This window comes from Notolabrus celidotus, chromosome 12 (assembly GCF_009762535.1).
Source record: "Notolabrus celidotus isolate fNotCel1 chromosome 12, fNotCel1.pri, whole genome shotgun sequence".
Classification (NCBI taxonomy): Eukaryota; Metazoa; Chordata; class Actinopteri; order Labriformes; family Labridae; genus Notolabrus; species Notolabrus celidotus.
Genome location: NC_048283.1, coordinates 12,705,086 through 12,733,032, shown reverse-complemented (window position 1 = coordinate 12,733,032; position 27,947 = coordinate 12,705,086). Strand labels below are relative to the sequence as shown.

At 40.8% G+C, this 27,947-nt stretch overlaps 1 protein-coding gene across 1 annotated transcript; it reads left to right on the top strand.

Moving 5' to 3' along the window:
- The first annotated feature begins 119 nt into the window (after positions 1-119).
- gsk3ab (glycogen synthase kinase 3 alpha b) lies at positions 120-25,374 on the top strand. The gene is made up of 11 exons (XM_034697134.1): positions 120-238; positions 343-528; positions 10,803-10,990; positions 11,208-11,291; positions 12,156-12,266; positions 18,753-18,883; positions 19,122-19,326; positions 19,722-19,817; positions 21,698-21,884; positions 21,989-22,066; positions 22,501-25,374. Exons 2-11 carry the CDS (start codon positions 354-356, stop codon positions 22,566-22,568), a joined length of 1,323 nt encoding a protein of 440 aa, XP_034553025.1. The 5' UTR covers positions 120-238; positions 343-353; the 3' UTR covers positions 22,569-25,374.
- Positions 25,375-27,947: the final 2,573 nt, after the last annotated feature.

Below are 27,947 nucleotides of genomic sequence, written 5' to 3'. Positions count from 1 at the left end.
TAGGATCCATAAATCCAGTTTATAGAGGATCTCCTTTCATTCTGGATTTTCTTCCCTTTTCCTTCTTATTCAAAGTCTTTTCTTCTTCCTCTGTTGCGTGTACTCAAAGACACCAATGACTCATTTTCCCATTTACCCTTGCGCGCTTTACGTCGTTGTGCGTCAACTCCCCAGTCCCCCCACCATCACCGTTCTACAGAGGAAGAAAGGGGGAGACGGGCTACCCATACAGAACGCTGTAAGTGTGGTTTATATTAATATCGAATATTTAAACTCTGAGAAAGAGTCTTAAGTCTTTACCGGTCTGGCTGCTGTTAACGTTCAACCTTGCCCCGGGTTTAGTTCACACAAATATGAGCGGCAGCGGGCGGCCCAGGACCAGCTCATTCGCTGAGCCTCCCGGAGCTCCCGGATCCGCTGCAGCCGGTGCCGGATCAGCAGTAGCCGGCGGAAGCTCGACAGGAAAAACTGGGGCTTCACAAGCCAGTGGGAGCAGCTCGACGAGCTTTGGGAATTTGAAACTGCCCAGTGAGTATAATCTTATATTTATATCACCAATCTGACAAACTTGTTCCTACAAAGTCATACGTGGTGGGATATTTGTGAATAAATGTGTCTAAGTGGATTTAATGTCGATCTTTGTCGCCGAGCTAACCTTAGCATGTTAGCTGGTTAGCTAACTTCGGTTAGCTGTTCGGCTAACGTTAGCTGTGTTTTTCATTAAGACCTGCTACGATCAAGGCTTTTTATCGCACAGCTAACATTATCTTTAGCTGCTGGAAGCAAGCTGGGGAGTATATTGTTGTTACGTCGACGATTAACAAGGATATGTCATTTTTTTGGGGCAACATTACCTAACCACTACTATTGCATTGTAAGCCAGGGGTAGAGTTAGTGTCAGCCGACGCTCTGATATATTCGCCATCAATATCAGATGTGGAGGCCACTGCTTTGCTAACACTAGTAGGTTGAAATGATCTGCTTTAAGTTTTTTTGAGGCGTCGACCTCGGTTCAGTGTGATGTTGCACAGTTTTGCCACACTAGGGTTACCTTAGGATTCGTCGTGTAATGACCTGGTTCAATGGAAACTACCTCCTAGTGAAAAATCACATATAAGTGAGTTTCATCATCTTAGTGACAAGCATATGGTGACTTTTGCACACTTAAAGGAATCAATGCAGTACTTGCAAACAGCTGGTCCAGTGCACAGATCACTGTCATAATCTCATCTTTCATATGAAGTAGATAATTCTGACGTGAAGCAATGGAAACACTTTATTAAACATGTATTTTGCACTTCACTTATGGAGGTGTGTCAGCAGCTGTCAGTTTAGAGTAGGGATGTGCATTTCAAGTATGTTCCGTGATTGATCTTTGGAAATGTTTTTTTTTAAGTTATATTTTTTGACCTTTTTGCCTTTATTTGATAGGACAGCTGAAGGGAGACAGGAAATGTGGGGAGTAGAGTGGGGGAAGACATGCAGGAAATGGTCAACCGGCCGGGAATCAAACCGGCGACCCCTGCAAGGAGGACTGTTAACAATCAGTTATCAATTAATTATTGAAAAACATAAACCTCAACCATGTCAAAAAAAAAATGCCAAATGCATTTTTCCCCTGAATCAAATTTTCCTTCACGACACAATGTATATAACTAACAGTATTGAATATCTACAGATCGTATTGATGTGTTCAAAATGTTAAACGCTGAATATTCTCCACGGACAGTCATAACAGTGATGGCTCAGACTTTAACAAGGGAACTGAACAGAAACATGTTTCGAACTCAGTGTCCAGTTTTCTGTCTGCTTGTTCTTATTGAGAAAAATAAGCATGTGAACGCGGTCAGGTCTCAGCCGTGAGCGCAACCAGGTCATAATCAGTCCGGCGGCGGAGCAAATTGCTTGTGGAGACCTGTCACTCAGCTGCCGCCCCCAGCTGAGCGTCTCCGCTGTGCGCAACACCTTCAGTCAGCTGATTCACATCGAAACAAGCTTTAAACTTAAAACACCTCCCTGATAGCTGAACCAAATATGAGACCACATTATGTTTGTTCCACATGTTAGAAAATAGAAAGAAAATATGTGTTTGAGTAAGTCCTTAACCATCAATTAATGGATAGTCGATTAATTGTGAACATCTCTAGTTTAGAGACAAGGTATGAATCAGATTCATATTCTATCCACCTTGAGTGGGTGCTCTACTTATTACACTGATGGTTGAACATGCTCACTGTACTGTCCATGGTTTTCCAACGAGAAGTGAAGAGCCTTCACTTGGATTTGTTGGTGTGATGACAGCTATGTAGCTATGCAGTGGTAGCATTTAGCTGTAGATCAGCAGGGTTGGACAGAGGTGTACATCACATCTTGACAGGGCAAAGAAAAACTGGGGTTATTATTTTGGTCACCCTGATTGAGAGTAAGAGCTAAATTTGATCCACAGTTTATTATTAAAACAGGAGAAATGATGAAGAGTAAATGACTAGTAGTCAAACATTGGAGTTGACTCAAGCAGCTTTATAGTACGCCTGCAGAATGTAGTAAGTACAGCCAATCGGGAGATCTCCATCAGGGGATTGACTCATTCATATCAGTGAGGTTTGAATGAAAGCTCAGTTTTCTCAGCTTTCAGGTCGTCTCTGTCTTGGTCATGTGGATCGACAGCATTCTGTAAGCATTGTGCTTGCATCAGAGGTACCTGGATCCTGCATAACAGAAGTAATGTTATAGACCACATCAACATTGAACCGGCTGAACCCATTTGACCTCTTGTGCAAACTAAATGTGGTGTTTTCACACCTAGAAATAAACTCTCCAGTGGACATTAATAGGGATACGGGGTTCCCATTTTAGATATGCATCAGGAAAACTGAGCTAGAGGCAGGATGATATCTTCTTACCCTGGTGCAGTCACATGCTGCGTAAGAATCTGTTTGGTTAAATGGTTGACTTCTCCCTGTTATTCTGTAAAACCTGCCAATTCAACATTACCAATGTTGTTATTATCCCGTAAAAAGACAGTTTGATGGCGTGTAATTTTGATTTAGGCGATAGTTTTAGACAGCGGTTAAGTTAGAACTACTTAATAAACAAGAAAAAATAACTATCATCAAATAAATCACTTAGTTGCAATCCTTGCCTGAAAACAGAACCTCAAATATGTCAATAGGGGAAAAACTCAATTTGTCTACTGCAATATTGAAAAACACAAAGTCATCATTGAGGGCAGGACTTGACTGAGACCAGCTGATCCTTAAGGAAAGAGAAGGAAGAAGGAAAAATGAGGCCTTTTTGGCTCACTGTGGCCCGAAGGAAAAAGGCAAAGAGATTAGAAGTAGCAGAAATAACATCAGTTGCAAAATCATTTCTCAGGCCTCGTGTCCGTGAAATTATTTTAGCTTTAGTTGCAAAACAAGAACAACAGGCGCCTTATATTTTCTTGGCTAAACACTTTTCTGCTTTGTTATTTAACAAATTAAACAGTTCTCACTTCTCAAATGTTGATTTAGTCTTCACCAAAATGATACGGGAACTTTGCCCAAGCAAAATGTTGTTTAAAAAGGATTCAACTTAGGAATGTTCTGTGCTCCCATCTTTTTGTATGTGACACCTGTCTGAGCTGTCAACACATTTGAGTCTGTCCAAGGGATGCAACACATCTCAATATAATATTGAATGGTTCGGTATGGCATCCCAGTCCAACACACGCTTGAAAGTTGTGGTATTTTAGGTTTGGAGTATATTTAGCTACCATCCATTATACGTATCTCCCAATTGACTCGGTTTGTGTGTGCTTATGAGTCCACTCACTGGGACGAGGAAACTCCTTGACACGGGTAAATATCCAATCACCATGTTCTGAATTTGGGGGAAGCTGGCAGTACTTGACACATTACTTTAACATGGTGAGTGGTGAGGAAAGGACGTCTTTGAAAACTGTGGTGTGGTAAACAGTAACACAAAAACGATAAAGAAAATTTTTTCACACTTGTCACTTACTCCAATGAAAACACTTCCAACGTACTGCACATCTGCTGCGCTATCATCCGGCGATATGTCAAACTGTCATGAAGAAGACTAGCCGGGCAGGTAATAAGGTCACCCAAAAAGCAAAAGCCTGTCACTCTCTTCAATAGTACATACCCCACTGGTTCAGAGAGCCACAAAACTAACAAGGCAGTCAGGGTGCTCATAGTCAAGGATTTGCAGTTTTATGACAACGCTTGATTCGTATTACAAAGTACTATCTCGCACATTTTCCCGCACCAAGGTAGTTCCTGACCTCTTTGAAACAACACAAACAAGTATTGAAAACAACTTAACTAGAACACAGTGCCTTGCTCTCACTACAGATAGCTGGACCTTGTGGGGAACAGAGTGTTACCTCCCTGTGATGGTTCAATACATGTTGGATTAGGAAATGAAGAGTTCAGTACTCCCAACCCGTCCCCTGTGAACGTCATAGAAGTGCTAATTTGGCACAGCAGTTGGAGAGTTTAAACATATCACTACCATTAACCACAGATAATTTTTTGCTTATATGTTAATTGATTTATTTCATAACATACAGCACACCAGGAATGTGTTCAAAGTCAAATAAAGAAATAGTTTTGGGGCGCTGGTGGCCTACCGATCTAAGCACCCCACATACAGAGACTATAGTCCTCGTCGCAGAGGTCGCCAGTTCGACTCCCGGCTGCGTCCATGTCCTGCATGTCTTCCCCCCTCTCTGCTCCCCGAATTTCCTGTCTCTCTTCAGCTGTCCTATATAAAAGCACTAAAGCCCAAATATATAACTTTCTCCCCTTGGTGTTCCTGTAAAATTCGCCCCAAACACTTTTAGAATGGAATAGTAAAAAATGACGGTTCGGACTGTTAAAACCGAACTGACCCTAAAACCATGACGGATTAACCACAGTATGTATTGAATCACAGGCTAACGATATTGTTGCATCTCTGGTGTGTACCTAAACCAAATGGCATTACTGAACCTTGAGGTGCATTTCAACCAAGAGTTCCCCCGGAACTTAAAGGTTCCTGTGCCCCCATTGTTATCTGCGTTTCAACCAGGGGGCTGAAGTCCTGGGTAGATTGTGCAAATCAGGCCATTGATGTTTAGAGAAAAAAAATCATATTAAATAATATTTTGAAATCTTAATAAAAAACTAAACTAGTATCTATTCCCAGGAACTCCCCCTGTGTTTCAACAACTGTGTAAACTCCAGCAACACTGTTGTGTTCAACCCAAAGTCCCAGGACCTTTTGAAAAGTACAAAAAGTATTTTAACAATTTTTGGAAAGTTGTTACATCCTGTAAAAACCTGAAATTCCAAGTTGACTCAACAAACCCTGAACACAGCAATGTTAGAAAAGCTTCAGTAAATGTGCGCACACATCCTGATTAAACAGGTTTAAGTGGATGGAGCATAAATGAGTTGAGACCGGTCATATACATTTAGCCCAGTCCCCTCCACTTTATTTATAGCACATGTTAGACATCTCTGTATTTCATCATCCACACCTTAGTTTAAACTGCTTTGAGGTTAATCATAGCAATCCTTGACCTCATATCACTTTACAGAAAAAGGCTCTGTGATAAACAACATATGACATCGAAAGATACTAGGGATGGGTACGAATACTCGAGTACCCAGGTACTCGCCATTGACCCCATTATTTGAGTAGCATTTTGTTACTCGCACACCTGGCAACATAACTTGAACTCATACAGCATTCCATGTGTGACCATGTGCTTTTTGTTTTCGCCTAACTGAATATACTAGGTAGGAAAATAATTACCTGGATATAAACGTGTGACTTCTCCGGCCACGGCTTCAGCTTTAGTACACACCAAGGCAGATTTCAGCAAAAACAACTGTTTTTTACGTCAGCTACGGCAACTCTCTAGGAACGTATTATTCCATCGAAAGAAAAAGCACAACAAATACAGAACTGTCTGTGACACCTGCGGCATGTCAGTAAAAAGAAAAAGTGATGTCTGGAAGTACTTCGAAAAAAATGATGAAGTTAATATGCAGTGCAAAATATGTGGTGTTTAACTTGCATACCATAGAAATACTAGTTTGATGCTTAACCACATGTGCTTAAAGCACAAGGAGAAAACAGCGGAGACAGATAACAGGCAGTCTCGCATCACGTCTTTTGCTCGCCCTGTTAACACATGTCGTTGTGACGAAACCAGAGCGGAGAAGACTAGCCTGATGATAACCAAAATTGACTTTTATTTATTTATCTATTTTTGTTTACAGTTAAAAAAACAATAATATTTGCGAGTACTCGGGTAGTCGTTCATTAGGTAATTCGAGTAATCAAGTACAAGGATTACTGTAAATTCCCATCCCTAATATAAACCCTGAGTTGGGTAATGGATTGGTAACTTGTGGGAAAAAATTTAATCTTGATTCTGTTTCACAAAAATAGAACATCAACTGTAAAAGTTTTGCCTTTGGGTTTTCTGATCAAAAATAGGAACCACAGTCATTTGTTAGCTTTATTTACGGCAGCATCGCAGTCCTCCCATCCAGCCCAACCACCACATCCTCTGTTTCGTGCTCTCATTAAAGGCTGGATGTTTTGTTTCTTTAACCCTCCCGTTATGTTGCGGGTCAAATTGACCCTTTTTAAAGTCTATTTTAGGCAATATATGCTTTCCAAACCAGCTAAATGCAGCATAAAAATCGGGGCAGCATGTGAGATAATTGTGTTAATTTATCAATATCACTTCATAAAAAATTCTAAATTTAAAATATGATAAACAAATCTGTAATGTAAAAATATTGTATTTATATTTAGGGCTTTCCAATGTACATTAAAAACATTTTAACATGAATTTCAATAAAAAATGAGAGTTATCCTAATTGAACCATGATCTGTGAGAGTTAAAGAAAACCAATGGACTAAATCTTGATTTAAATGGTTAGTAATGGAGTTAAAAATTAGATTTAAAAAATGTGTATTGGGATATATTTTTGGGTTCTGACACTTTTGGATAATTGAATATGCCCCTGGTCAAATTGATCCAGGAACATAATTGCTGTCCCAGAGAAACGAACATAACAGGAGGGGTAAGGAACAAGTGTTAAACTAGAATTCCCAGAATGCTTTGCAAACTGAGGCATTAAAGAACACTGGGAAGGATGCCGGTAACTTAGCAAGTAATGACTTTAAGACTTAGCTGAAACATCTTGTGTGATGAAGATACAAATGAAGACGTCATTGGTTGGATTAAAGAAGCATTGCAGAAATGTTGCTACTTTGATTTTTGTGTGACAGTATACTATTTTCAATACATTGTGTATGAAGCTTGAATAGTATGACAAGACAAGTAGTGTCCCATCACCAAAACAGCTCAACCATGAGGGATGGAGCCTAGAATCAGGCTTATTAATCAAGGGTACCCCAAAAACCAGGAGTAGGGCCTCATGGTGGAGTTTGTCAGATGTCTGTTTGTTAATGAGGGGAATGTACAGACAGGTATTTAAATGCAATAGCTCTGTGGTGATTTATTCAAGACACAACAATGAATGTCCATCCTCAGATAACATCAGGTTAGGTGATGTATGTTGGCACCAAAAGGCCTCAGATGATGAAATATTAATAGTATTTTAACACATGATTACTTAAGCAGGTTAAAATTGTGTTTTACACGTTCAAAAACAGCTCCAGGCTAATTGCTCGTAAGTGTGGGTGTGATAAAAGTCACTCTGCTCGTCCCCTTTCTGTTACTCATCAGGCTGCCGTTGACATATCAGAAACCAAAGCTGTTCACTGACAGCTGGGCAGAGTGCTCATCTTTGCATTCATTATTCAAGGGACTATCATGCCACCGCTTCTCCATATTTAATGCGCTCTCCTCCTGACTTCAACTTGTTTAAAAAGAGGTTGAAAGTGATATTAAAAGCAGATACGGGAGAACAGGAATGTGCAAGGAGTCACACAGCAACTGATTTGAAAAGCTGAATATTTCCTGCTGACCTCAGGGCAGAGATCAGATCTGACCAATCATGTGGCTGTGCTGCTGGCTGCTGTTTACTACTAACCTTGAGAAAGTTTTGGCAGGAAAACTGCAAAAATAGAAGCACACATTTGTTATTTGACAGCAATTCGACATGGTGACTTAATTAGGAATTAAATAAATAAGGTTTTTATGTGAAAGAAAATCTTCTCCCACTGACAGAGGAGGAGTTGGAGAAGAAGCTAAATCACTCTCTGGGTTTGTTGTCAGTTTACGACACTGACCAAGATGCTTCTTTTGTCTTGACTCCATTTTGAGACTCAGAGACCTATTAGGGATCAGGAGGGGTCCTGTTTAGACAGGCGAAGTGAGCAAGCCCAGGAAATGGTAGCACTTCTGGGTGTGCTACTGTCCACGCAATTTTTATCACAGGCTCTGACAAGCCTTTTGGCAACAGGCCCTCTTCTCTGCTCCTCTTCCTCTCCTAGTGTCATTGCTTCTGGTGCCAATTTGTCAAATCATTCTTGACCCGACACGTGCACAGGCTGCGCACCACGCCGAGCGGCTACTTGACCCAAACTGGAGCTGTATGTTACTGTTGGATCTTGAATATTTCACATGGTCTGAATTCAGCAAGGTCAAATATTTAGTCTCACGGTGGCAACGGAGGGATTTTTTGGAAGCACACATCTTGTAATCCATCCTTCCTGCCCTGTCTAATTTCAGTGTTGTCCCTCTAAGTTGTCCCCTTAGCTACACATAATATGATCAGATTGTAGCGGTTTTTGTACTATATCCATGTCCCCGTCCCCATGACTGCTTAGTCAACTAAGTATTTTAGTTTTGTACAGTGTTACACTTAAAAAAAATCCAACTTTATATTGAGTTATACCCCCAAATGCAAATTCAAGAGGCTTTTAAAATGTTAAGTTTCATGACGGATGATCTTTTACTGAAAGTTTGATCTCATCCAGGGGTGCTTTTCAACCAAGAGTTCCGGCGTCTTTTAGCCCCTAGAACCACTTTCCCCGTTACTAAAAGGTTCCTGTGCCCCCATTGTTGTCTGCGTTTCGACCGCGGGCTGAAGTCCTGGGTAGATTGTGCAAATCAGGCCAGTGACTTATAGAGAAAAAATAAATAAATAATATTTTGAAATCTTAATAAAAAACTAAAGTAGAATTCATTCCCAAGAACTCCTTCTGTGTTTCAACAACTGTGTAAAGGCGTTTTTCCACCGCAGGAACTTTACCCTGGAACTACATGCGTTTTGTCCAGAGGAACCAGGGTCTAAATTTAGTTCAGGGGTAGATAATCTCCTCCCTGAAAAGACTCTGCTTTGGGGGTAGTACTTTTCAAAGGTCCAGGGACTTTTGGCTGAGCATAACGGTGAAGGAATAACAGTACGAGGGCCACAAATAGGCGGCCACAAATAGGATGGTCTAATACTTGACTTAGACCATATGTGCAGAAGAGACTTTGTTTTACTTTGCTGTCATTCATGTGAAATTGATTGACAATGTTTTGTAATTTCTGTGAAATGGATTCAGTGCAGTCAATACATTCTGAATTTCTTCAGTGACACAGGTATCGTGATGTATCATGGATGATATTTCTTGCAATATATCGATTATCGCAGAATCGCAGTATCGTGATAGTATTGTTATAATGGGAAAAATATCGTGATAATATAGTATCGCCAGGGACCTGGTGATACCCAGCCCTACAATTGGGGCACAGAAACCTTTTAGTTCAGGGGAAAGTAGTTCTGGGGGCTAAAAGACCCTGGAACTCTTGGTTGAAATGCACCTTAAACTCTACAAACACCATTACGTTCAAACAAAAGTCCCAGGACCTTTGAAAAGTACTACCCCCCAAGCAGGGGCTTTTCAGGGGAGAGATTAACTACCCCTGAACTAAATTTAGACCCTGGTTCCTCTGGTCGAAACGCACGTAGTTCCAGGGTAAAGTTCCTGCGGTGGAAAAACGCCTCAGGTCTGTCAGTCCCAGACTTACAATCCTGTTTCTATTTACACTTGTCAGTAATGAATGACAAGCGATGACAAGCCCTATACATTTTTTCCAACTTAATTTTACTTAGATGGCATGCATTAACTCATCCCTGCTGTGGATCTTTATTATTTGAACAGAACCTCTGCATGCTCAATAACCTTAGGCTGCAACAAGGACTGTGGAAAATGTACCTAGATCTACACAGAAGCAGCTAAAACATACAGTGTTAGTGCATTACCACACTCAAAATACTCCTTTAGGGAACCGGATGGAAATGTACAGTTACTGGAGTATAAACAGCACTCAGCGGAACATAAAAAACTGGCCTTAAGTGGAATAATTTGGCATCACTGGCTGAGGAAACATACACATTAGTTAGTTAATATCTGTGGTAGTTACATAAGTATTATGTTTTGAATTTCAAAGAAGACTGAAGTCTGTCAGTTTCAGAGGAAGTGTAGTAGACCTTCATAAATGCATGTCTCCTTTACAGGAGAGGTCTCAGGCTGGTTTCCCTCAGGGGAGCAGAGTTAGTGTGTTGTGGGGATTCTAGGAGCTCATTACGAGCCAGCGTAGTGTGTCTGGGGAAACACCACACAGGTCACAACCATTTAGAGGAGGAGGAAGGCATTCTTGTTGATGTTTAACTTCTCTCTCTTAGGAACACAGGTTTTAATGCTGAGCCGAGTGTTACATCACAGTCTTGCTCATACATCTTAACCACACAACAACAAAAAAAAGCTTGTTCTTTTTAACCAAATTGACCGTTTAACTGCAGCATTTTCTAACAATCTGTTTTTGTTCTTTCTTCCAGGAGACAGCGGCAAAGTGACGACAGTGGTAGCCACACCGGGCCAGGGCCCCGATCGCCCGCAAGAAGTGTCCTACACAGACATAAAGGTTATAGGAAATGGCTCCTTTGGAGTGGTCTACCAGGCTCGCCTCATCGACAGCCAAGAGATGGTGGCAATTAAGAAAGTTCTCCAAGACAAGAGGTTTAAGGTATGCTTACTCAGGCCTGCTCTGTGAGGAAATTACAGAGCAGGAAAATGCTGATTTAAATGGGATCTTTGGGTAGACACATGTGACTTAATGTGCATTTCTTACAAGCATTCTGTCTCATGCTGTGGATTTGATTCTCTTCTTTTGTAAATGTTGCTATAAAAGTCATTTTTGCACATTTCTTAATCTTTAAATTTCTCTCCCTTTCCTATTACAGAATAGGGAGCTGCAAATAATGAGAAAATTGGACCACTGCAACATTGTGAGGCTACGTTACTTCTTCTACTCCAGCGGGGAGAAGGTGTGTATGCACTGACTTGACATTTCATATTGCAGGACTCAAGTTTCCAGATGAGGCACTCTGCCTCCACACCCAGCCCTCTAATGGTGCATGCATCATCGATGATTCATAGACATGTTTCAGACAAGTCGATATCAGTCTTCATTGTACATCAAAATCACACTGCTTAGTGAGAGTTATAAGTGTCCAAACCCATAGATTAGTAAAATATGATTTAGTTTTTCCCTGAGTGTCTGATTCTGAGAAAAGACAAGCTGAAGCAGACAAACTTGGCAGATAGCAGAGTGGAAAGCGAGTTAACCTTTTGATCCCTGTCCTCTAAACTGTACTAAAATGTTACGTCCATGATTTCTTTAGAACAAGCTGACATTTTTAGGTCACATGCATCAATCACCATGAGTCATTTTGTCCTAATTCCTCTCATCATTAACCCTCTGTATCAATTCAGATTGTAAGGCATAGTGTGTTAACTCAGTCACTGTAAATCAACATTTCTTGCATTGTATTCTGTGAGGAAAGAGTTTATAATATAGGTATTAAATATGTGTAAAGGAGACTGAATATATACGTGCACGTTTATGTCAGACATTGTTTACTCTGCTGTTTTGCAACAATATTGATTATATCAGGCCAATCAATATCAGAGGTTTATTGTGTTATTTATGACGTGTAAAGGTTGCAAATGAGTATCCGTAAAGTCCAGTTGTTCTTAAGTCATTGTTGGACGTGTTTGTATAAAATAATAAGTGCAGATAAAAAGCTAGGTGTTTCATCCTTGTTTTGTTCTTTCTGTTGTTTTATTTCCAGCTCGAACAATTATCCTCTTCTATTCCTCTAATCTTGTTTTTTCTTTCTCCTCTTCAGAAAGATGAGGTGTATTTGAATCTGGTGCTGGACTACGTTCCCGAAACAGTGTACAGGGTCGCTCGGCACTTCAACAAGGCCAAGACCACCATCCCTATCATCTATGTTAAGGTGAGTACACGCCTGGTTTAAGGACATTCCCCCTTCTGCTTTCACCTCAACACTGTACAAAAATACTCTCTGGTCTTTCTCACTGCAGACAATCTTGTTTTGTGAAGTCCAGAAAATGCAACACAGAGGTTATCTTTTAACGTCTGTTAAACTTGAATATGCTGAGGATAGAATAAAGTGTAAATTCTGACTTCAGTGTGGTAGTGATGAGGTTTAAATGCTGCCTTTTAATGTCACTGGGGAGCATGGATAGCTGTCCTGCTAAACAGCATTGCCACCATGTGTTGTATTGTAAAACACACAGAGGACAACTGAATATAATGTCAGCTGCTAAATGAGTCTGAGGAGAGTTATTTGGCAGAGATCTGTGTTCTAATGAGGATTGACGTATAATACCATCATTTTTTACTTTAAAAATATAAACCCCTGCAACTATGTCATGACCTATGTCATCCAAACCAAGGTTTAGTTTCTATGTGAGGTAATACTGAGAAAAATATTAGATTTGTATCAATTATGGATGTCAATTTCAAGTCGTTTCTGTGATTGATGTTAACGATCAATTATTGATTTATCATTTAAAAGAACCTAATAGTATGGCATTTAAAAACAATACCAAATGAGTTTTTTCCCCTGAATCAAATTTTCCTTCATGACACAATGTAAATAACTGACAGTATTGAATAGATACGGATTGTATTGAGGTGTTCAAAACGTTAAACACCCTGAATATAAACGTGTTGAGCAGGCTTATAATCTCTGCGGACACAAAGTCATGATAGTGAAGGCTCAGACTTCAACAAGGGAACTGAACAGAAACATATTTTAGACTGTGTCCAGTTTTCTGTCTACTCGTTCTTATTGAGAAGAATAAGCATGTGTATGTGGTCAGGTGTCAGCCAGTAGCGCAACAATCAAAATCAGTCTGGCGTCAGAGAAACAAAGCGCTCGTGGAGACCTGTCACTCAGCCGCATCCCCCAGCTGAGCGTCTCCGCTGTGCGCAACACCTTCAGTCAGCTGATTCACATTGAAACAAGCTTTAAACTTAAAACACCTCCCTGATAGCTGAAAGAAATATGAGACCACATGATGTTTGTTCCATGTGATATAAAATCAAAACAAAAAATTTGTTCGAGTAAGTTCTCAAAAATCAATTAATCAATAGTCGATCAATTGTGAACATCCCTAGTATCAATACATGGATATGCACGGGCAAAATGCTATTGTATCAGTAGAGCAGCTGTTCATGGATGCAATTTTAGAATGAAATCAAGATGCATCTGTTATGAACAGTGCATCAGTAAGATCAGATCCATTCAAGATCAGATATTTTTTAAATGTATTTAGATATGTGTTCAACCCAATAGTTTGATATTTGTTTTGTTATCTTTATCGTATCCCTCCTTTTGTTAGACCCATGTTACGTTGACTGCATATGTATGCTTATGTATTGGAGAATAGTGTAGGAGTCATACAAAACTAACATACCAGAGGCTGAGCAAGTGTTCTCACCACCTGTCAAGTTCAAATCAAAAGATTGGGGACACTGCAGGTTTCACAAGTACACAGGCGATGACCTCAAAACTCACCTGAAGTGGCGACATGGTGTGATTGTGGAGTATGTGGAGTTTTTCATAGTGCACTTATTTGTTCTTGTTAATCTTGAGTATCCTCGGGACGCCGTTGGCCTCGCAGTATAAGCACACATCCCATGTGCAGAGGCTATAGTCGCTGGCCTCGACCATTTGCTGCATATCATCCCCTTCTCTCTACTCCCCACATTTCCTGTCTCTCTTCAACTATCCTATCAATAAAGGTAAAAAATGCCCCATAAAACTTGTTTGAACTTGACTATCCTTTATGTGATCAATAATCAAACTCGCTGAATTGCATAGCAAGTTCTAAAATCACATCGAATGAAATCGCAGTTATGTCAGATTGTATTGAGTCTCACTGCATCATGATTGGGTATGAATCTTATCATATTGTATTGGTACTTACTGCATATGTGTCTTTAATGTCTCACAATGCCCATGGTTACATGTTTTTTAATTCAGAATTAATTATTCAGAATTAAATAATTCAGAATTAAAATATTCTCCTTCGCGTTTACATGGAAATAGTAATTTCGAATTGAGGTTTACATGGAAAACACGTTTAATCGTCTTTATTCAATTCTGCTTAAGGTCTGGGGATTGGGAAGGGTTCTGATTGGAAAGGGGCGGGCGTGACATATTTACGTCTACCGGAAGAAAACAAGCTCCAGTTCCTGCTTCTTTATTTTTGGTTACAACATGGAAGACCACACAATAAGTACAATTTTCGCTTTGACAATTGTTATGCTTCCATCCATCAACTCTTTTCATGATATCCATTTCTTCTAAGGCTCTTATTAAATAAATAGTCTCAGCTCGAGTCCAACGCTTGCTTCGGGTGGCCATCCTGGAATATGTGGCCGCCAGCACGGAATATGTGCGTCATCATGACAGGACAAGGAAACGAGCATGCGCAGAACGACCGGAATTAATTAGAAGCTGAATGAACGTATACATGATCGAGGAATTATTCAATTTCGGATATAAAATCAGAATATACTAGCCACTTGCTTCAGATTTAAGTTTAATTCGGAATGGTCATTTTTATTTGGAATTAGGTGTTTACGAGGTCATTTTTAATCTTTTTAAAGAGGATTTAATTTTTATTCAGAATTAAAAAATAATTAAAAGTCTCATGTAAACGTAGCCATTGTAATTAAGTTGCACATGGTGTCAGCCTCCCATCACAGATTTTCAACCCTGATGCAAGGTCAACATCTCTCCTTCATGCGTGTAATAAAGAGATGAGATTGAAATATTTGATACCTGTTTTTTCAGTTAAATGTCTTTAATTATTGAGCGATCTGTTTTAAAACTAGTTGGAAACTGAAGGTAAAATTTGGTTCAGTAATTGCCAGCAGAGGTTAAAAGAAAAAAGTCCCTGTACATTCCTGTTTGTGTTCCACAGACTGCTCACTGTTTAAGGATTATGAGAGCAGGAGGGAAAGGAGGGTCTCATGGGAATCAATCTGTTTGCAATACACTTGGTTCCCTGTCTGAAAGGGTGCTCATTTCAGAGAGAGGGTGTTTGTGTGTTTACTGGGTCTGATGCAGCAGAGAGAACATTATAGTCGTCTCATGGCCCATTTCTCTACCTCAGCCTGCTGCTCCCCTGTGGCTTTGAGATGCACAGTGATCTCTCTCTCTCTCTCTCTCCCTCTCTGTCATTTCTCCGTCCTCCAGCGACACACTTCTATCACGGCATGCCTGGGGTCCTCTCACCCCCCCCACACTCCTTCCTTGTCCCCTGGGTCTCATGTTTTTTCCATGTTGTTCATTGTTTCCCACTTTCTCACTCCTCTCCATCTCGGCCCCGTATTTAACCATCATCTCTCATCCCTCCATCATGTCAGTAATCGTTCTGTAATCAGAGGCCAGCTTGCTGCTGCTGCTGCATCATCAGCGTAATAATGATAATGGGGATGATGCCGGTGATTTGTTATATTGAGATGCTTACAGTCTACATTCCACAGATGCATTAAACGGGCAACCACTTAAATCTGCGAGTAATTTTTATTTAAGGATGACCTCATTGAGCTCGGATGGGTCGTCAAATGTCAAGCAGAGGTTGGACAAGGACAGGTTTGCTTCTTCAGGGAGAATCTCTCACCCTTGTCTTGATTTGTCGGATAGACACACCACTCCGGGGTGCAGCAGACACCACAGAGCTGCTTCCACAGTGCACCCCCTAAAAAATTAGGTCACACGCAGAAGTGAGTGGCACATGTAGAAAATCTTGCTCCTGGGACGGGAAAGTGATCATCCTGAGTGATCGTCAAGTTGAAGTGAAAAGCCTGATTTATATTTGTGTGGTGAAACAAGCAGAAACAAGTGTCTCCTCCTGGAGTGCCTTACACCTTTGTGATCATTTATTCTAGTGCTCTTGTGTGTCTTCATTTGGCTGCAATAACACCACATGTTGTTGAGCAACAGCTGCCTTTACTGCAATCAATATGCACACACAACTTTCCTATAGACATCAACCCCAGAGAATCATCTACAAACATTTGGCGTCATGTGGATGATAACAGACTAACAGCGAGCTACATACAAGCCTCCAGCATAATGTTGTTGATAGTTTGGAGAGATGATTCCAAGCAGATCAATCTCACTGTGGTCTGTGTTGCTGCTGCATGGAGTGAAAGATCTAAAGGTTGGCCCACGGTCAAGACCGTGGTTCACTAGTTTCGTAACTCTTTCAGTTCTGACTTTTGACCAACATTGAAGTCCATGAATATCTACAAATTGAAGTTAATTATTTCAGGAAAAACTGAAAAATGTTCACAGAGCAGAATTTGTCCCTTGTGACCAGGTCCTGACCCCTGGTTGGGAACTGCTGATTAGCTGACTCAAGCTAAGTTCTAGTCCACTGAGGTCACTTCACTCTAACGGTTCCCAAACTTTACAGCCCCCAAAATATTTGTGCAAAAGACTCATGACCCCCGCTGTTTTATTTATTTGCTTTACTTGTATTTATTTATTTTTATTTTAAACGAGTTTGAGTACCATGAAAAGTACTATACAAATCCAATCATTTATTATTATTTATTATTATTACTGTCCCTTGAAGGGTTTAGATGTTGCCTCATACTTAATTTAGCTGGTCTGCAGAAAATTAGCCATGTGGCTATTTCCTGTGCTGTTATGAATTAACCTGTTGCGACTGATGCTTTTTATTTGCAAGGTTTTATTTCAGATTGAAATACAATTTTTGTCCATATTTTTACAATAATGAAAGATGTTTCGTGGGGATGCACCGAAATGAAAATTCTTGTCCATAACCGAAACCCGAAAATGAGGAAACCAAGGCCAAAAACTGAAACACTGAAATAAATTATTATGCCAATTATTAGCACCATTACATTTATGGCTCTGACTGTGTACTAACCTCACTAAAATCAAGGATCTCATTGAACATATCAGACAATGAGAGTGCATGCCCCTCATCTGGTTCAGAGAGACGAGTCCTTTTTTCTGCGCTCTGTTCTCCTTCCTGCGCTGTGAGCTTCTCCGTCTCCAAGCAGATTCTCTGCATCCATCTCGGCCTGGATCATTTCTTGTGCGCGCTGCTTTATTCCCACATCCAAGAAATTATCTTTATAACGCGGATCAAGTACAGTCGCGATGAAGTGCAGAGGATCCAAATAGATCTCAGTGAAACGTGTGCTGACAGACTCTAAGAGTGTACTTTTCATTGTTTTCACTTCGTGGTCCGTGTCAACCTCTTCGCTTAGAAGACTTTTTAGTGCTGCAATTAAAGGAATAACGGATGCAGACATGTTGGCCCTTACCCAGACAAGCGCGTACTGGCCGCAGGTTTTGCTTGCGTCATCACATTTTGTTTTGGCCATGTTGTTTTGGTGATAAAAGTCAAATTTTCAGTGGCTGAATTTTCGATGCATCCCTAATTTTTAGATTTCTCGAAAAAAACGTTTTGTTTTTTTACATCTCATGACCCCCAATTAGTGTTTCGCGACCCTCCAAGGGGTCCCCGCCCACACTTTGGGGACTCCCACTTTAACCTACCAACAAAAAAGCATTGAAATAAGGTGTCATGCTGCACAATTTAATGCATGTATTGAAAACGCACTACATCAAGGAGGAATCGGAAGGTCTTATAAAGTGTATCAAAACAGAAGAAGTCATAAACATCCGTAAAAAAAGAAGTGACATTTAACATACACAGGTCTCTTTAATATTTCTCCTCCTGACTGTTGTAGACAGAAATATAAGCTCTGATAGTTAAGTGTTCAAATGCTGACTTTCAGCAGACGTTCTACTGTATGTCTATGAACCAACCATGAGATTGTAGCTACAGTGAACACTGAACCCTTTTTTAATCCTTCTGTGTGGCCTGTTATTTAGCACCCTGCAGCAGACTCTGTCACTACAGCTCTCAGCGACAGAAGCAAGAAATTCTCAAAATGAGATGAAGTGTTGATTTAGTACAAACTTCAATTAACTTTTGAAGAATTCATTACTTTGAAATGGTACAGCCATCCATCCCTCTCCTGCTTCTCATCAAGGTCCGGATTGTATCAGCGTAATTATTTCATCAGGAGTTATTGTTGCATACTGCAGAGAGAAATGTGGCAGTTCCATGCTGTATTGTCCCTAACAGTTTCCATTATGTTTGAGTAATGGAAGAAGGGAGTTGCATTGCATTTTATGTTGTGTTAAAAAGTCAGATTTTGAAAACACTGATTCAATACTGGAGTCAGGAAACAACCAGGGAGTCATGACTCACCTGACTGAACATGAGAGCAGGAAAAACACAAGACAACAGTGAACTCGGATGAACTTGAATGCTCCTTTGCTACATGAGAATGATTCTGTTATGGCTTTTAAAACCTCTTGTGCATAATGCCAACTGTCTCTGTCTCCCTTCAGGTGTACATGTACCAGCTGTTCCGCAGTCTGGCTTATATCCATTCCCAGGGTGTGTGTCACAGAGACATCAAGCCGCAGAACCTCCTGGTTGACCCTGAGACGGCCATCCTCAAACTATGTGACTTTGGCAGGTCAGTAAATCACCCCGCCTCGGGAAGTCTTTGCCTCTGTGTCTCAGAGTTCTTGTCTATTTGGCTGTTTGATTGTTTGTTTGTATTGAATCTGTCAACAAGTCTTCAGGGTGTTGATCTGTCGTGTGTCTTCTAACTTCTGTCTCAGAAGCTGACTCACTGAGAAATTAAAGTTTTATGTAGATTGGCACATTTCCTCCTGAACGGTCTGTTTCATCTTGCTTCCTTCATCTTCCAGTGCAAAGCAGCTAGTTCGGGGGGAGCCAAATGTGTCCTATATCTGCTCTCGGTACTACCGTGCCCCCGAGCTCATCTTTGGTGCCACCGACTACACGTCCAACATCGACATCTGGTCAGCCGGCTGCGTGCTGGCTGAGCTGCTGCTGGGCCAGCCCATCTTCCCTGGGGACAGCGGTGTGGACCAGCTAGTAGAGATCATCAAGGTACAGGAGGAGTGCTGTGAACAGTGGCCCAGAGCCAGCTGATGACAGACCTGTAGATGAAAAGAGATGTGGGGAAAAGTTTGGATATGAAAGTACTGTCAGTACAAGCTCTTGTTATCAAGCCATCTTCTGGCCTTTTATAATCCAGATACAAAATGCAATTTTAACTTCTTTCCATCCCACCAGGCAAAGCATGTATACAAAGATTTACATGTTTACATAAATCCAACACAGGTAGAATTAAATCAAGGATAGTCACACCAGGAGGAAGATAACAGCTGTGCAATTAATAAAACATAACATATTTGTGTTAACTTCCCTTCTTCATATTGCAGAACAAACTAATTCCTCTGATGAATATTCATGAATACACTGTTTTCACCTTTGTTTGTCAGGTCCTGGGGACACCAACGAGGGAGCAGATCAGGGAGATGAACCCAAACTACACAGAGTTCAAATTCCCACAGATTAAAGCACACCCTTGGACAAAGGTATTTTTCCGCTATGGTGATATATCACAACGGATAACGGTTTTAAAACATGAGTACAAGCAGATACAAGTGTTTCCTGTTGGAGTGTCTTACACCTTTGTGATCATTTATTCTAGTGCAGTTTTAAAACATGAATATAAGTGGATGTACATGTTTTGTTGAGTTAGCTTCATTGTCCCACATAGTTTAGTTTATTTATTATTCATTGTGTCATGCACTGAAAAGGTGCCCAGCCCATATGGACTTACAAGACACTACAAAGACAAAAAAAATAGGAGCAACAACATAAGAAGAAAAAGAAAAAGAAGAGGGCAGTTACAATACTGCACATGTCCAGCAATGACCTAAAGTAGTTAAAAAGTATAGTGGTACACTTCCTACATTTGACAGTGACAACAACTAATTCAGGCATAGTGTGCTCCTACACTGCTGAACAGCATTTAATACAAACTGAGCAAACTGGATCACTTTGTGAGTAAACAGGTCCTGAAGTCTATCTTCATCAGACATGCAAAACAGATCAGGACAGTTTTCTGATATTTTGTTGAAAAGGAGGCACCTGAGATCATGATATGATGGACAGTAGAATAAAAAGTGCATTTCATTTTCAACTTCCTCCAGATCACACAAGGAACACTTTCTCTCCTTCTCTGGAACAGAGTGGTTAGATAATGTTATAGAGAACTACCAAAATTGAGGCCGGGATGTTTTTTGACTAAACATCAGCAGCACTTTTATAAAGACGTCCAAATGACACATTTCAGCATCCACCTGTGGAAAAGGCTTGTATATGGCTTAAGTAAGCAATTATCCAAAACAAGGATAGTGCAGTGACTTCTATAACAGCTGTATGAAAAGTTTCCTATTTAACCATAGACTGTATAAATAATGGACATAGTATCCATGACGTCACCCATCTGTTCCTCAGTGCTGTTTTGAAGCCAATCAACGGTGGCAGCCATATTGGAAATGCTGAACTCAACCAGGCAGAGTGTGACGTAAAGGGGCGGAGTTTGAGCTTCCTAGCCAACAGCTATGTGTTCCTGTCCGCAAGTCATGTCAGTCATGTCCTTATTTGGGAAAAAATCATAATCTTAATATCTTCTGAACCATTGCGTTAGAAAAAAATTCACCCCCCATACAGTGTGTGCCAATTTAGAAATTAGCTACATAGAGCCAAGCCGTTTTTTGAACCAGGCTGTAAACATGTTTATTAATGCTGCAAAGATCCGAAACAGGGATAGTGCAGCGACTTCTATAACAGCTGTATGAGAGGGTTCATATTTAACATGAGACATTGGACTTCAGTCACCGCATCTACAAAAGAGACTTAATGAAGGACTTCTCTCTCTCTAATCACCTGCAGCAGAGCATGTGAGACGCTGCAGGTGATCCGATGTAAGGGGTAGAACAGATCTTGTAGTTAGTTAATCCCGGATGATCATCATAGATATTAAAAAGAAAATATAAAAATGATCTGCAAGTACATTTGGGTGGCAGCAAATACACTCAGGCCCAGGTATCGTCTTTGTGCAGGACACAGTGCATTTATCAAAGTACATTTTTATGTACCATAACATTTTGTATTGACACAGACTTAAATATTTTAAGCTAACGTAAATCCACTACTTCTCTCCAGATTGATCCATTATGTGCTCTCATAAAGGTGCATTATACAGGAAACTATTACACAGTCAAATCCAGCACCTGTATTGTTATAATCACTGTGGTTTCTATGTTTGCCATGGTCACAACATACAAAGCATTGGCATGTTGTAGACGTTGTACCACCACCCCTCAGTGTAAGTCTCAGATTTGCTTTAACGTGTGTTCATTCATTCAGGACCCTAATTGTCCCCACTCCCTCTCTCCTCGATCAGGTGTTTAAGCCTCGCACCCCACCAGAGGCGATCGCCCTCTGCTCTCGGCTGCTGGAGTACACGCCGGTGACCAGGCTGTCTCCCCTGGAGGCATGTGCGCACGCCTTCTTCGACGAGCTGCGTCAGCCCAACACCCGCCTGCCCAGCGGACGAGAACTGCCGCTCCTCTTCAACTTCAGTCCTGTCGGTCAGTTCCCTGTCATTCTCTTCCATCTCCCCGAAGCCCATCGCTCATTGCACCTCAAATATTTGATGTCAAGCATTTTGTTTTCCTCCTCTGCTCCCTCTCAGAGCTGTCTATCCAGCCCCAGTTGAACTCCACACTCATTCCTCCTCACGCTCGTGCACAGACATCGCCTGCCTCACATGGTATGTATCACTGTGTCAAAACATATTGCTCAAGTTGCTGCTGTCTATTTCCCTGACAGAGTGTTCTGTAGGGGAGTTTTATTCATACATATATTTAGATATTTATTGGGCTGCTCTCCTTGGAGCACTTATGAATTTACAAAACAATAACACTTGAAGTCAAGCGTCTAAAGACACAGGACTATCGGTTAACTAAAGGTAGCGTATGCAATAACATACCTCTGCTTTCACTGTGCCTTTGAGGTCTCTAGAGCTAAAAAAAAAAAACAAGCTTAATCCTTTCCTGACCTTGAGAATAGCTTTCGCCCAAACACACACACATCATAATGACTTGATATACAGTTAAATATTAACACCATTATTATTTCCAACTATTTCACAGAACAGTAATCTCCTTCTCTGCCACTGACTGTGCTCCCTCTTTCCTCCTGCAGAGGGCAGTGTGTCAGACAGTTCCGCCCAGCCCAGCTCAGCACCTGGATCCATCAACAACAGCACCTGAGCATCTATCCCTCTGTCATCCTTTTTTTTTTGTCTTCCCCGTTTTTCCTTTTCTCTCCTCTGCTCTTATCTCCTCTCAACCCTCCTCCTGGGCTCCAAACCCCCTTTTTAAGATAGAAAAGGAAACAACAGTACACACTTACACCAACACACACACCCCACATAGATACCCAGTTTATATATTTTCCCCTGAATTTGTAACCACTTCTAGTAAAGAAGTGATTTCTGCTCCAGGAATCTTCAGGAAGGTTTGGGGTTGTTTTTAAGGATGTTGAGGAAGCCACACTTGGGCCTAATGTAAGCTGCAGTTGGAATGGGATGGTGTCTGTTGTCTGGCCTGTTAGATAAAGACACTTTTCATTGGTTGGGTTGGATGTTTGGGAGGAGGAGTGCTACATGTTTTGTGGATTTTCTGTATTATTATTATCTACAGTGACTTTTATCCCTTTTATGTTAATTTTATTTGCATTAGCTAATTTTATGTGTGGCCGTGGTGCCATTGAGAGGGGTCCTGATTGGGTGTATGTAAGGCCTGATTATTATTGACAATCATCCTTTTAGTAGGGTCACAAACGGCACACACTGACTGTACTGTTTGATCGTCCTACACACTGTGGATTCGTGACTCTTGTGTCACTTTCTACCCTGAACTCTACTCTGGTATTGTCAGCCTACCCTGCCCAATGGTTAACAAACGTCAAGAGTTATTTTAAATCTCTGTTTGACACATGACAGAAACTTTTGGCTGCTTTTGTCCATGTCATTTTAGATGAGAGGTGGTTTTAAATGATGTTACTAAAGGGGGCACCACAGCCTGTCTTTACAGTTTATTTTGGATTATCAGCTCCTGAAATGCTTTTAATGTGACTGAGAGGAGCAGAGTCTTCAGTTCCTTCAGTATAAGCTCATGTTGTCTTTGGTTAAGCTGGAAACCCAAGAGTTTCATTTTAATTTTTAAGTGATATTGCACATTTTCAAAGGGAGTAGAGGGGAAGCAAAGGGGCTTGTAAAGTGTACTGTCCAGCTGCATAGCTTTACACGGAGGGAGCCATCAGTGAGGGGCTCCGGGTGCATCTAAAAACACAGCTGCCTCACACTGTAAGGCGAATAGTCCCCCTCATTAATTATGTCACTTTACGGTGTGATCTCTTATATCAGATCGATTATGATGAAGTGTGACTTCAGGTGCAGAGGCTGCAGCCAGACGACAGCTCGCCTGGCTCGTCATTGTCATTTCAGCAAGTGTTCACAGTCATTGTTCGTGCGAGGAGAGGACTTTCGAATGAAATGTGTTCAATCCCTCTTCGCCCCCCTCCGAGACAGACAGCCTGTGACCCTCATATCATGTTCTTCTTGTCCTGTGATGATGGAAGGAGCTGATCTTGAATGATTTTCGCACCCTGACAGTCCTCTGTCAGCATGGACTTGTTTTCTTTCTTCCACCACGTTAATGTGCATGTTTAGCCCAAGTCGACCACACTATATGACTTCCACTAATCTCAGTAATAATCTGACCAGAGACGATGCTCAGACCCCTGAAAACCCGACAGTCTATGGAGCCTCCCCCTTCCATTCCCTTTTCTCCTCCCCCCTCATGCCTTCTGCTTCCCTCTGTTCCTCCTCCTTTTTTTCACTGCTAAACTGTAAATATCAAGTACCTTTTATTTTATTTTGTTATTTTTGTTATTATTGTTATTATATTGTTGTTCTTGTAATTTTTTTTTTTCTCTAGTAGACCGGCGCAGCAGCGGCCGGACTGTTTATCCTCAGTCGCAGTCTGTAAATACAATTTCATTTCAGTCCCTGGTTCAGGAGGGGAAAAAACAGAACAAAATGTTTCATTTTTATTCTCTCTCCCTCCATTTCTCTCTTCAAGACTTTCCCTTTTCTCTCATCAATGTTGTCATAACTGTTTTATTTATTGTATTGTGTTTTTTTCGGGAGGGGCGGGGGATCTTTACTTTTCCACGGGGTGGTAAAATTGGGGGTATGTTTTTTTGGTTTTTTATTTGTTTTAAATTCCAAATTTCAGTCCAGCAATGTCCCATGCAAAATGATTTCACATCCAAGATACTGTACTCATGTCCAGATGTTAATGTGTGTTTTCCAATCAGTGGCTGTGTGTGTGTGTAGATACACATGCTAGCCAACAGGTGGAACTCCGGGTTTCCATTTAACTTCAATGTGAAGGGAATGTTACAAGCCTCTGGATTGATGGGGTTGTGGTTTAGGGAGGGAGCACAGATCACCCTGTATGTCTGTGTTTGTTTGAGTGTGTGTGTATGCGTGTGTATGTGTGTGTGTGGAGGAAAGAGGAAACAATGAATCTGTCCATTGACATGTCTCATCTCCTGTGTCCGACCGTCTCCTGTCCTCTCTGTCTGTGCGTAGTGTGACTGTAACAGGTCTCACCTGTTAGTACAGCGTGTTTGCTTCCCAGATCCTTGGGGATTTTCCCGAGCACAGCTGCAGGGAATGTTTGTGTGCGCGTGTATGTGTGTATGTGTGTATGTGTGTGCCAGCAGAACGTGGACATTATCCTCCTGACTCTCTCCTCAATGAAGAGCTGACTAAATGTGCTATTTTAATGTTTCTGTTTTTCCATCATCTGATCTGTCACACTTTTTTTTTAATTTGCTGTGACCCTGCTCTTTTATCGCCCTATCTGAGGGAAACCTGACATTGTTGGGGAACAGAACGGTTGGATAAAGGAGATGATGATGAAGAGAGAGAGGGATGGAGGGGGAGAGACAGTTTTTGTTTGTTGGTATAAATAATTAAACTCATTAATAAAGTGATGAAACTGTGCCTGTCTCACATTCATGACTTAATTATACTTGAAGGAACTGATTCATGTTTACATAATCACGGTGGGGAAACAAGTCACAGTGACATTAGAACAGCATGTTTATTGATTACTTTGATTGTTTGTACTGTGTAAACAAAGAAGATAATCAGCACCATGAAGTAAATCTCACTACAGCTACTTTGAGGCCCTCCAGATCAGCGGATGTGTAATGTGGCAGACTGCCTCAGAGCTGCAGGTTTCAGCTAATTTAATTGATTACTTGGGGGAGGAAAAAACACATTTAACAGGTAGGATGAGAATCTTCAGGCTTTTAATTGATCTTGAGGTCAAGTCTGGAAATAGCATCTCTACACCAAATTCAAATTTATTTATTTTTCCAAGATTTTTATTAATTTTTCACGTTTTGAGAAATGAAACAAAACAATAACAGTGCTCTTTACAGTAGAAAGACTATCGGAAACAATTGTTGGTCAAACATTCAAATTAAGACAGAAATAAATAGAAAAATAAAAAACAGAATAAATGAATATTCCACCATCCAAGCTAGGGTATCTTCAAAAACAGATAAGAGAATACTAAGTAATATTGATAAGAGTTATTATATAAGTAACAGAATAATAATAGGAACTAAGAATGTATATATGACAGCAATAGCCACACTAATACCAAAAAACAAAAAAAACAAAACCCTGAATCTAAGTCCTATGTGTCGGAGGGTGACTCCAGTCAAAGACATAATTCCCCTTTTTTACAATTTCATGGAGGGATGGGGGCAGATATTTTGTATAAGCTGACCACATTTTTTCAAACAAGTAATTGTCTCCCCTCATTTGTGCAGTTAAACTTTCATATGGGAAAACTTGTATATTTCATGTATATTTTCAAATTCAAATTTCTACCCGCTGCACGGTGGTGCAGTGGGTAGCACTGGTGCCTCACAGCTAGAAGGTTTCTGGTTCGAATCCCCGGCTGGGCAGGTGCCTTTCTGTGTGGAGTTTGCATGTTCTCCCCGTGCATGCATGTGTTCTCACCGGGTTCTCCGGCTTCCTCCCACAGTCCAAAAACATGCTCACCAGGTTAATTGGTCACTCTAAATTGCCCGTAGGTGTGACTGTGTGCGTGAATGGTTGTCTGTCTCTCTATGTTAGCCCTGTGATGGGTTGGCGACCCATCCAGGGTGTACCCTGCCTTCCGCCCAAAGCCAGCTGGGATAGAATCCAGCCCCCCGTGACCCCTAATGGGATAAGCGGTCAAGATAATGGATAGATGGAAATTTCTAACCCAAACTACATTGACAATCTGGCAAATGTCAACGAAATATAACTATGAAATGAAAAAGGGCAAAGTTGAGCTTAGTCTATTTCTGTTGTACTTAATTCAGCACCAGGAGGTAAATAGTGAAAGATGATCAAAACAATCAATCTTTATTTGTATTGCACCAAATCACAACAAGCATCTCAAGACGCTTTTACAAACAGGACGTCTAGACCGTAATCTATGTTAAATTATTAACAAAGACCCAACACAAAGACAGGATAAGACTCTGATCTCATCTTAATCCACCATGAGCAGAGCACTTTGCAGTATTGAGAAAGTTACAGCGGTAAGGACAAACATCCTTTAACAGGCAGAAACCTCCAGCAGAACCAGGCTCTTGTGAGACAGCCATCTGCCTCGACCAAGTTGGGGTTTGAAAGAGGGATAGCGGAGAATAAGTGAGAGAGAGCGATGAAAGTGATGAGAAGGATAGTAGTAGCTGTTGCTGCTGGAGTCCAGCGCGTCCGTATCAGCTGGAGTCTTGAACATCCACAGCAGGAGTCTGCGGCAGCGACTCAGAGGAACCTACGAGACAATGAAGCTCAGGGACTCCAGAACAATTTATTAGAAGAACCAGCATCTCATTCTAAATATTAGTTCTCTTATAGAATATTTTAACCTATAATTCATATTAATTTTAAATTAAACATCTAAGAGAAACTAATGACAAGAGTTGAAGTTGCCAGCCAATAAGTTGCTGTTTGTGAGGGGACACGTCAAAAAGGTTTGGAGGCCCTTTAATCTTTGATGACGTGTTGCATTCTGTAGGTGTCTCTTTTTTTTTTCACAGTAAAAACGAACAGAGATAAGATATATAAATGTGGCTTCTCAAAAAGACTGATATCTACCTCTGAAATGCATACAGTATAAGGTGGCAGCAGAAATTTGAACACGGCATGAGTGAAAGCATCTCTACTTCCAATCAGATGATTTATTTGCATCCATCTCCATCTACAGATATGTTTCATTCTTAAGCATTATTGTAACAGTCTCATTTTCTTCATAAACCACCAACAGTACATAATGCATCATAAATAGTATTGCACATAAGATGTTAAGGCACCATGAGAAGTATTTTACATAAAACACTACTCATGGTGCCACAATTCTATTTATGATACAATAACATCTCATGTGCGGTATCACTTAAAGTGCAATATAATTTCATATGCAACACTTATGGTGCAATAACCTTCACGCCCAATCATGATCATAGTACAACACTATTTAATGAGCAACAATATTCCTGTGAGG